This window comes from Microplitis demolitor, chromosome 4, assembly GCF_026212275.2.
Source record: "Microplitis demolitor isolate Queensland-Clemson2020A chromosome 4, iyMicDemo2.1a, whole genome shotgun sequence".
In the NCBI taxonomy this organism is placed as follows: domain Eukaryota; kingdom Metazoa; phylum Arthropoda; class Insecta; order Hymenoptera; family Braconidae; genus Microplitis; species Microplitis demolitor.
In genome coordinates this window covers 11,511,914-11,524,167 of record NC_068548.1, presented here as the reverse complement: position 1 = coordinate 11,524,167, position 12,254 = coordinate 11,511,914, and the positions used below count along the sequence as shown (strand labels likewise).

General features: G+C 32.7%; 1 protein-coding gene across 1 annotated transcript in view; it reads left to right on the top strand.

The window, feature by feature from the left end:
• Nucleotides 1-12,254, top strand: part of LOC103578665 (synaptotagmin-7) — a 926,763-nt gene that overhangs the window by 595,576 nt on the left and 318,933 nt on the right. The window contains exon 4 of the mRNA XM_053738534.1: nt 9,597-9,747. Coding sequence (XP_053594509.1) covers nt 9,597-9,747 — 151 coding nt within the window. The remainder of the gene's footprint in view (nt 1-9,596; nt 9,748-12,254) is intronic.

Sequence of the window (12,254 nt, the reverse complement as noted above, 5' to 3'; positions counted from 1 at the left end):
TCTCTCGTATTGCAAATCGGACATTTTTCATTATAATAGAGTTTGTGAAGATAACCATTTATTGTTAGGTGACAGTAGAATTTGCTAGCCAACCGGATTTGTGTCAGTATTCTCACAGCTTGAAGAGAGACTCTCTGATTTAGATCATTAGAAGGGGCTATACGTTGAAAATTTTGTAGGTAGTGAGCATTGTTATACAATCTTAAATCCATCCGGTGTAATTATGACTTATATTTGTCAAGAAAGATAGAGCTGTGAGCTGACCAAACCTTGGGGTTCAGAATGTTTACTATGGATCGCAGTTCTGGTGCAACGCCTTCAATAACGTTGAGGAGGCCTGCGAACCAACAACCTTCTATTGTGGCAAACTCGTTCGATATGTTTCCATTGATTCTCACTTTAAAAGAGTCCAAGTTGTATACGTTCCTAAGAAGCCTCACTATTTTCGCGCTGACTCCACACTTAAATATTTTTGCTCAGAGGAGTTTATGATTGACTGAGTCAAATGCTCTTTGAAAGTCAACAAACAAAAAATATACAGGTGCTTTTAGTTACCGAAGTCGTAGGTGAATGATAGACTGCAATACATAGAGATTGGCCAGGCAGTCTTTTCCTGTCTTAAAGCCCGATTGACCTTCTGGTAAAATTTTAGCTTTTACGACCCATTCCTTTATTCGATAGTTTAGCATACTAGTGAATAACTTGGCGATATGGTTGACCAAGGCAATAGGGCGATAGTTGAGCGGATCTAGATCGTTTCTCTTTTTAAATATTAAGGATACTACTGTTCTGAGCCAATTAGACGGTATAGTTTCCAATTCAAGGGCCTTGCTGAAAATGCATAAAATGTAGAGTCTCCAATTCTGAGGTAGGTTCTTCAGAAATTAGTTCTTGATTTCATCTAGTCCCACTGCTTTGTTTGCTTTCGATTTCTTTAACGCACGATTAATTTCTGCCAGGCTAAACTCGCAATTTAGGTTAGGATCCAATACTCCGTAGTAGGTAATATTGTCTATTTCTATATGGGGGGTGGTACTATCATAGAACCTTTCCCAATCATGGATTAGAATAGGGTTTCGGTTTCTATAAGGCTGTCTTCTGTGCCTAGCTATCGCTTTGTAGAACTCAGTTGGCTTCTTTGTGTTAGCGAGTTGGTCCAGTAGGCTGCTCTTGTCTTGCCTTTTCTTCAGTTTTTGTTGATATATAAATAATCTCCAGTTGAATTAACAATTACAAAGCAAGCATTTTATTTGAATATAATAAAGTACAACTAAATATAAATACAAGAAATATTTCGTTATAATCCGATACTGTTCGTTTAGAACCAACTCTCTGACTGACTCATTATGGACACATCCGATGCTTAAATAACTAATCGCAAGGGTCTAAAATATTCTATAGGTTTCTGGAAGACAATCACGTGCAGTTTTGATTGTACTTAACAGTTTTGTTAAGGCTTTATATTTCTTCTTAGCGTCTGAAGAGTTCAGTTTGTTTCTTTTTGTACTTCCAGCATTCCTCATCAACCCATGCTTGTGATATATTTGGCCCATTCTTTTAATTCTTTTTCATGCCTGAAGCCTCAGCCGCTAATTTTATTTCAGCTATCAAGTTTTCATTTATCTTATCCAGGCTTTTGTTGTTTATAATTGATACTTTATCAGACCATCTCATGTGTTCTCTGAATTTTTCTTCTCTTCTGCAAGCCCACCGAAAAGTGTCTTTGCTTCTGGTTCGGATAGGAGCATGAGCATATGTTGCATAAGTTACGTCATCGTGGAGTAGCTGTAGGAACAAGGAGAAATGATCCGAGGGATTTCCAATCTGCATTATTTCGAGGTCAAATAATAAATTCAGGGTACTCGGGCTTGACCACACAAAGTCGATTGTGCTTCTGCTTATATGAAGACAGGTATATTTGCTAGACTTGTCACTCCTTGATCTACCATTGATGAGGATCATTGAGCTCTCTGACATTGCATTATCCAGTGTTCGTCCTCTCGTGTTGATTTCCATATCGCTGGCTTCTCTGGTAGCATAAAGATTAGTGTTTGCTTCGAGTTCTTCTTGAATTGATGACAGAGTCCCCAGTCTAGCGTTAAAGTCGCCTACAACTAGTAAAGTCAGGCCACTATACAGCTGCTTGATCTCATTTAGAGCGTCCTGTAGTAAGTCCATAGATACTTTCATATCACGGCCAGGGCGGAAATACACGCATCCAAGAATGAACGTAGTGTGAGCTGTAAAGATACGTGCAAATGTCCAGCTGTCAGAAGAGAGTATTTCTTGTGTTTTGAGAGCTTTTTTGGTTAAGACTGTGATATCTCCACTAGCGTATCCAGTACTTTTCTCTTTGATTGCTGCTGACCATAATGATGTGTAACTACTCATTGGGCAATTCCATTAAGGAGGTTGCCCAAGTTTCGCAGGCACAGATAATATATGTGTCTATTAAATTATTTGCTTGCCAAAGATTTTGGATTCCTCTAACATTTCATGCTATGACGTTTATATGTTTTTTGGAGCTGGTGGGCTGGCTGTGGTTGGATTAACATTTACGTTCTTACAATTAGTATTAGTAGAATACTTTTTTCTTCTTTTCATTGGGGTTAGTGCCAAGGTCGTTATATTCCAGATGTACCAAGAATTTTCAATTTGTAATTGTTAGCCTGCTATTTTAACGCTTTTCCCTTGTCCTTTTTGAGCTTTGGCAACTTGTTTCAAGTTATAAACGTTTTGTAGCGCGCGCATAGTTAGATCTTGCATGATTGAAAACTTAGCTCCTTTTAATACTTGCCCCTTATTTTTCATTATTGAAGTTTTTATTTTTTCGTCTACCAGTTTTATAGTTAGAAATTTAATATCTTTGTCAATCGCTTCATTGAGATTTTCTAAGTATTTAACTATACTATTTCGCTCCTCCATATGAATTTTACTTGTTTCAGGCATTCCAGTAGCCCCAGCATAGGTTTTTTTTCCTTTCAACGCGCCCATTTTAGCTTCCATCGTCTTTTGCTTTCGTTCCATTTCAGCCCTTCTATCGGTCCAGGTATTTTCCAACTTCTGTATGTCTCCTCTCACTTTCTCTAGCAATTTTTTGTTTATAGCATCACTTAACTAAATTTGCTTCATAAGTTTTTCCACAGTTGCTTCTTTTCTTATTTCTTCGATTTGGCCCGTAAGTAATTTAAGAAATTTCGCTGTGGATTTATCCATCGCGTTTGTTATACTGCTGTGGGGCTCTATCGGGGATGGCTGTTGCGTGTTTTTTTTTTTTTTAGATACTTGAGTTGTATTTTGTTCTTCCATAGTATCTACAAAGCTTTTTGCTAGGACTTGTGTTTTTCTTTTAAGATATTCAATCAGGTTATGGTCAGATTATGCTGCCTCTCGGGTAAAAGTTAGTGACTTAAAAGGTCGTCCCAGTTTATTAGGTGTTTTGTTATCTCTTATGATTAGCATTTGACGGAGGGTTACGTTGTCCGCTGGAGAGATGACGCCACTGATAGTTATTATCGGCAAGGCTTCAGCTGGCGTCTGGCTATTTTCTATTCTAACCTATACGCGCTCACTTGCACAAAACTGTATTTTGCTCTTAAGCTTATTAGGTAAATGTGAGATCTATATCTCAAATAACTTCTTATGATGTTCACGATTTTTTGAAAAGATATTTAGCACTATTTGGTGATTTGTTCATACAAAATTTTCACTGGTTTGCATGAGCACACAAATCCAACGTGTTGTCGCTATCACAGATTACATGATTCCACTTGTAAGTCTCATATATTTAAGAAACTTTTTTTAAACCTTTAAACTAACTTGATTATTTATGTTAGGTCTAAAATTTATGCACATCTTATGTAGTATCAGTATTTACAAAACAATTTTTCGGTTCGACTTTTTCACTTACATCTAATCAATTAGTTTATGGCGACGTAAAAACTAAATTCTTCCCCAATTTTATATTTTAAGAGGCTGCAATTACAAACTTCGAGAGTTAGGACAAATTGTTTGATCTCAAAAATTGCAGGGTAGAAAATTTCCTACAAAATTGTTCTCTACATTTTCTATCCTGTAACAGGGAATTTTGAATTTCCCGCGCTCAGTTGCCATAATTTTCTATCATGCGCATGGTCGATATAATCTATTACTGCCCCAGGGTTATCCGGGGTAGAGTGCGACTGTCGTCCCGAGCGGAAATCGCAGGGGCTTGTCTGTCAGTCCCACTTAGTGATAGATAGTGGTGTCTAAGTTTTCGGAAGTTGCCGAATTCGGTCGAGTGGGTGCACAATGATAAGTACAGAGAGAACCCAGGCCGAGACACACAACCGGACGAGATGCCCGAAGGTTAAGATGCTTTCCAGCAATACAGGTGATTAATAATTTGTAGACTTGGATTCTTTTGTGGAACCAAGTGATATTTCTGTTAACTATTATAGATACCAGGCCATTAGCCGGTACCTTTGATAACATTATATTAATTATTTGGAAAAGCAGGTGAACGAGAGATACGAGGTAACTAGAAAAAAAGGCGAAAGGAACCGGACGCGACGAACGTGACGAAAACAAAGAACCTGAGGAGACGGTGAACGAAGAGGAAAACGCACCAAAAAAAGAATCAGGTATTAATTAAATTAATTATTCTAGGCCGAAGCCAGAATACTAATTTAATTTAATAAATACTTAATCGTTCGTCGGGGCAATACGCGTCTAGGCCCGTAGTTAATAATCAGTTATATAGTCTATTAATAAAAATTAAGCCAAACGGCTTTGAACCGGATCCAGGCCCAATTGCCGGGTCCAGGCATCGTCTTATAATTCCAGGCTATTGCCGGAACTATATCTGTCGTAGAAATTTCTAGGCTGATTGTGAATGACACAAGCCAGAAATTTTCATGTTCTAGTCCGCGTTGTAATAAAATATTAAGTAACTAAATAAATATCTAAATTAGTTTTATTACATTAATTTACGTCGAGCAATAAATAAAATTTAATAATTAAAGTAATTAATAAATAAAATTAATAATTAGAATTCGTTAATAAAATTATTATAAAAATATACTCAGTACAAAAAGAAAGATTGTAAAGTAAGAAGTCGAGTGGTCGCGAGAAAAAGATAGCGGAACTCGAGTGAAGTGACTATCGGGTAGAGAAAACGGAGATGAGATTTTTACTGACCAAAATTTAAAATATTAAGTCTCGTGATTCCGGATCAGTATTAAATTGAAGAATTAATGTTCGTCGCCGGAAAGGAGTTAAATAAAAATTAATTAATTAATAATAATAATTATTCTTCAAAAATTAATTAATTTATTTATTAAGTGCGTGGCGGGAACAGCCACTTTAAAATCAGTGTGTGTGAATGAAAGTCTAGGTGACTCGAGTGCGCGTGTGTGTGTAGGAAACGATTTTTAAATTACTATTATGATTAATAATTAATTCGGGAGGTAACCGATATTTCAATTTATAAGTCCAAAGGTAATTGGCAATAATTTTAATCGAGTGAGTGTGTGTGCGATGCCAAGGTAGTGGCTAATTAGTTTTAAGTCGCCAAAGGTAATTGGTGAATTTTATATGGTCTATTGCTATAAGCTCTAAAGATTATAAGGTCAAAAGGTATAAAAGATATAAGGTCTGATAGTTATAAAGTATAAAGTTATAAGGTATAAGATATAAAGGTCAAAGGTTATAAGGTTCATGAAAAAAATTATAAGGTTTAATTTACAAGCTTTATAAATTAAGTAAAAGTGAATACTATTATAATAAATAAATCTAAGTTATTTATAAAATTATCCTTCCTCTTCCTTCTCTAACAATTAAAATTTACACCGACCCTGAGTGTTAAGAATCGGTTCTGGAAGACCGTTTAATCCTTCCAGTGGCGTCCTTAAAATAGTAATTTAAGGACAACCAAGGTAACAGTACCCCTGTTATAATCCATTATCAATAGTTTGGGCGATAGATTACGATATATTGCTATTTTTACGATATTTCAATCTAAGAAGTGATTTGTGAAGAAATCTAATCGAGCTACGGACTCGATTCAAAGGATCTATTTTGTGGCAAAGTTAGTTCTCTACAAAAGCCCATAAGTCAAAATGCGAAAAAAAAAATTTCATACGGTGAGCGGAAGGAAAAAGTTATAAAAAATTATTTTTCAATGTTATTTAAATGGAAAAGACAAAAAATGGATTAGCAACGGGTTAAAATCGAAATTAAGAGCTGCCATGTGGCTCGAAATTTTTTGCTTTTCCACCGGCTACAAGATTTTGGAGTGGGACTAATAAAAAAAAATGTTGCTCTTAAATAAAGCACCCTAATGCATTATTCTCCCTACGGTTAAGATTTTTCTTGTTAATAGATGTTTTAATGTTCTCTTGACTCATTGTATGTTGTAAAATTTTGTATGAATTAGAAAAAAAATTTTTTCGAAAATTATAAAAATTAATCAGACGTAACAGTCTCTAGAAAGAATAAACCGATTCAAAAACATATTTGACAAAGTATTTTGACCTGTTACATGTAAAGAAAATTTTTTAAAAGTTGATAGATAATATTATTCATTATTTGAGAAAAATATAGTAAATCGTTTCATTTTATTTTGAACCATCGATATCTTTTGAAATGATAAAGCAATTTTGGTGATTAAGGTGACGTTTGGCGCTGTATTTCGAACCACTAACGTTAGAAAAATATTATCAATTAATTCAATAATTTCGTTTTTTTCAGAAGAAACAATTTTTCAAAATTGTTTTAACAACGTTTTTTTTTCTTAATCAAATAAACTGATTTTGGTAATTGAGGTGGTATTCAACGCAGCTTACAATGTTTTAAAGCTGATTAGATTTCGAAATAAATCCATCTAGTATGTCACAAGTTATATGAAAAAATATTTTTAGAAGAACTTTTTTCAGAAATATCTCTGAACGTATCGTACTGACTATTTTTACATTCTCAAGAATTATTGAAATTAATGAGCCGCTTTAAACGCTACCTCAAAAATCCGAATCAGTTTACACGTTCAAAAGTTACAGAATATTTATATATATGCGTACGTACATACACACACACATATACACGGACGTCATCTTGAAATTAGTCAAAATAGTAACCTAGAATCTCAAAAAATCAAAACTTATTATAAAATTGATTTTCGGAAATCGGACCAAAACCGATAACATCCGCTTTTTTTTTAAATTTTTAATTTTCATGGTGGGAAGTTGAAAATTGCTTAATTTTTCTACTTTAATATAATTAAAGCCAGAACGTAACAGTTAGTCGTATAAAAATTTATAGATGACTGAAGGTTCCCACCAGGGCTGTTATTAAAAAGTTATGACTCTTCTGCGTGGTGGAGAGACACACAGATAGCCATAAGTTTGTAACATTTTAAGTTAAAACGTGCCAATTTCTACGTTGCACAATTTAAATAAAATCCAGGTCTCGAGTTTTATTCACTAGTAAAACCACCACGTGATAGAACCGGCTGCCCCAAAGTCACACCAAGAGGATGATTAGCAAAATTAGGGTGAACTGACTTGAGCTGGTGTCCGGGTTAATTCAATGACGACTGCAATTAGATACCCTACGTCGTGTGTCTTCGAAATTCTTGAGGTGCCAGAAATTTCCTTAGCTTATTAAACTATTCGGTTAGCTTTCATCCAATAACTTATAACACTATGACTGTTTTTTCGAAATTATTTTTACTTTTATAGTAAAATTCGGAATTAATCAATGATAATTTTTTCCTAATTCTTATGAGTCCAAAACATGAGAAAACCATATGATCATGATTCTTAAAAGGAAAGCCGATTTTTAACGAAGAAAAGAAAATTGTAATCTTTTTTTTTGCCTTTTTAACTATGTCACTCACTAAAATTCATCAGAAAATGTCTTTTATACTCCGCTATAGTCAGGAATTTTTTTGAATTTTTTGCAGCGATGGAACAATTAAAAAAAAAAATTAAAAACTCAATTTTTTTTTAAATCTTGCGTTTTAACAAACTTATATTTTTTTTTAGTATAAATAAATACGTATAAAATTTTTTTTTACCAAAAATATATCTTTGCAGAATATAAATATAGAGAATCAGTAGCCTAAAGTAATTGAAAGGGGTATTAATAATTCAAAAGACACTTAAAAGTTTTAAAAAATTTTGGAAAACATAGTTTTTACGTGATCGATGTCAAGTTGAATATTGATAAGGGAAAATGTTTAGACAGTAATGTAATCATGAATTTCAAATAGAAAAGAAATTTTCTACGTATTACCTGACTAGAAATTGTTAGTTCAGACCTATTGGATTTTTATTGGGTTGCCCTACAGGGACTCCACATAGGGATGTCACGTCAAGACCTATCGGGACCTTATTAGGCAGTCCCTTGAAAAAAAATATTTAAATGCGAAAAAAAAAAGATAATTTTGGCTAAATTCGAAGTATAATCCAATCTACTAGGGACATTACTTACAAGAAGTGTACATGATTTATATTGATGAAACAATCCCGGCAACTGCTGGGCTCGAACTTGCATCCTTCCGTTTCAAAGTCATTGATGCTATCCACTGCGCTGAAACACGTATGTAGACGTGCGTGTGTTAATAGTATATGTATCATGATACCAAAGAATAACAGATAAAAAAACAAAAATAATATTCGGAGTGTACAGAAAAATAAAAAAGTTACCGTTAAAGAAAAGAAATTTTTATTATTTGCGGCCAAAATGGTATACCCCCTAAAAAAAGTGAAAACTTTTTTTTTTATTCTAACGTCGGGTTTTCCCATTTAGGTTCCACTCAGAACCCAATTGGAAAAAATTACAATAATTAATTCATTTTCATGTTGGGATTTTCTATTCAGGTCTCACTTAGAACCCAGTTGGGAAGTACTGACCTTAAATTATTTTATTTTTGTTTGGTATTTTCCGATTAGGTTCTGTTGGGGCCCTCGGAAGGATTTCCCTACTCGGAATGACCCATTGGGACCCAATGAGGTTCAGATACATACACTATGTGATCCCAAAGTAATTTATAGTCGTGTTATTCGTACTAAAAAAAATATAAGTTTGTTAAAACGCAAGATTTTAAGAGAAAAATTAGTTTTTAATCTTTTCTTAATTGTTCCGACACTTCTAGAAATTCAAAAAAATTCTTGGGTATATATGAGTATAAAATATATTTTCTGACGAATTTTAGTGAGTGACATATTTTAAAAAGGCAAAAAAAAAAAGATTATAATTTTCGTTTCTCCGTTAAAAATCGGCTTTCCGTTTAAGAATCATGATCATATGGTTTTTTCATGTTTTGGACTCATAAGAATTAGGAAAAAAATTATCATTGATTAATTCTGAATTTTACTATAAAAGTAAAAATAATTTCGAAAAAGCAGGTTTTTTTTTGGGATTCTCGAATACCGTTAGAGTTGAAGAGCTAAAAATTGAGGTGAATTATTTTCATTCGATACTTAATCGACTCCCTGAATATGAGTCAAAAAAGCCATGGGAGCAGAATTCCCATATTATTCCGACTATACCCTTAGCTGTTGCTAATGAGATAAAATATTGTTAAACTATTATTTAAGTTAATTTTCTATTTGCAGAGGAACGAGTAGTCCTGGAAGTAAATCACCAGTTGCTGGAAGCTGCAGCCCAGGGGGAGGAACAACAATGAGTAGTGGAATAAATAACGCAAAATCACCAACTGTAGCACAACCTGCTAAGCAGACACACAATGTTAAAGACAATTCTCCAGTAAGTTTGTAAATTTCTATACTCTCTTTGATGAGACGAAAATTATGATCTCAATACTTATACTTAATCAATCTGCATTTGAAACAAGAGTATTGGTTCCTCAATTAGATCCTTAATCCTATAAATTTTAATGGCCAATGATCATTACATCTGATTCTCATGCATTCTCTGTTAAGGATATCAAAAATTGGTCTTACTCTGCTTTAAAGTGTTAGATGCAATCATCATTAATAATTTTATTGTCTAATTTGTTAAGTCAAATAAGCATCAGGTTAGTTAAAAGGAGTAGACTGCATTTGATGATTATAGGGATGTTGAACGTTCAGTAAATAGCAGAATCTGTAGCTGAGGTAGGGGTAGCTTATCTTAATCACCAAAGCTCGGGTTGCACTGAATACCAGGTGGCTAGGAGCAATCTTAATGAACCGATTACTGTTTTGTTAGATCATATTGAGATGTTAATAGTTTGATTAAAAAGAGAGGGTGGTTTAGATATCATGCTAGGGGCATGACTCATTTCAGCAAAAATTCTTTGGTTGCACAAACGAAAAAATATACTTTACCTCGTCTGTGAGCGGGGCTTGGTGCTCATGGGTAAGTAGACTCATAGCTGTCCAGAAGTTAAGAGACAAGCACATGGTGTTTTCAGACTTGACTTAATATTCCGAATAAATCAAATTCATATGTAATTAAATAGATGTGTACACACCAATACTTGCTTGGGTGATTAGGTATTTAAAAACGTAAGGCTTAGGAAAATTTTTTGTTAGAATGTCAAAACTTGGATTATAGGCTTCACGTAAATATGAAAATGATGAAACACAGCCCGATCAAATCTTGAGAAAGAATCTCAAAAAAAAAAAAATATCGAACACAAAAAAACAAGTTTCAATTTTTTTTTTCTTATATTTTTTTAAATTTTAAAAAAAATTTTTTTTTTTTGTATTTTCCTTGCATTTGCTGAGTAACCAACGCAAAAATGTAAGACAAGTTGAAAAAAATTATTTTTTCATTTTGATTATGATTACACAATTAAAGAAACAGAACTTTTCCCTTTAATTGTTTAGCAAAGCTTTGATCAACCGACTCCAAAAAATGGTTTGATAATCAATTTAAAATCTGAAAGGGTTATTAGGGGTATATTGAACTAAGAAAGTACCTAGCAACATTGTTCTGCTCATCGATATTTGCAGAGCAGTAGTTGATTTATTAAAAAACCAATAAAAAAAGAATTTTTTGTACTTACTTCTAATGGATGTTAAAAAAAAATTTTTTTTTCTAAATTCATGAAAGGGTCTTGTAGGGAATTTATTCAAGCTTTTAACGCTGCCCTCAAATTTACTGTGCGATCACTAGTACCTGAAATATGGAATTTCCAAAAAAAACCTTTGTCCTTTCATGGTTTTTTGCTTGTAACTTTTACATAATGGTTTAAATAAAAAAACTCAACGAATAAAAAAGTTTCGTTCTTCCATTGAATTTCATAGAAGAAAAGCAAATAATTTTTTTTTTTTTTCAATTTTGCCGCGTTATTTTCAAGTTTTAAAACTTTGAAGTCTTTTTTCTGAAAATCATGCATATTTTGATTTTCTGAAAATTTGTGACAACAAACTACTATCTATTCCACAACTTTTCAGGTGGTGGGACCTCCATGGCTACGATTTTTTTTTTTGATTTTGGAAAATTAAAAAAATTTTTTCTTCCTATCAAAAATCATTAACTGTTAATTTTGTCATTATATATTATTTTTTTCACATTGTTTTTCCATATTTTCTTATAATTCTACGCAATCAAAGGATTTTACAAATAGCTCGTTAAATTTTTTTACTAAATTTTGTTTGCTGAAAAATACTCTTTTAAAGTAAAAAAAAATTAACGAACTATTTATAAAATCCTTTGATTGCGTAGAATTTTAAGAAAATATTGGAAAACAATGCAAAATATAATACATTATGACAAAAATAGCAGTTAATAATTTTTGATAGGAAAAAAAAATTTTTTTAATTAAAAAAAAAAAAAAAAAAAATAGTAGCTGCTGAGGAAAAATGCATGATTTTCAGAAACCGATTTAAAGTTCTAAAACTTAAAAATAACGCGGAAAAATTTAAAAAAAAAATTAATTGTATTAATTTCTGAAATTTCATGGAAAAAAGGAAATTTTTTATTCCATGAGTTTGCTTATTTAAACCATTTATTTAAAATTTATAAGCAAAAAAACTATAAAAAGAGCGGTTTTCTTTTTAGTTCCACATATTTTGAACATTTATGTCTGATCACCCGCATTTCACATACTTACATAATTATGAAATTTAAAAATTTTAACATTTTAAGTAAATACTTAATTAAAAATGTTCTGAGAAAGAATGAAAATAACTTAGAGAAAGTTTATCTTTAGTTGTTCATTATGGAAGAAAAAGATCGTGGGAGCGATGCAGGGGTGCTCTAAAAAGAGCAGCTGCATAACTCCCGCGATAAGGCCAATCACCACTTTTTAGAGTTTTTCTACA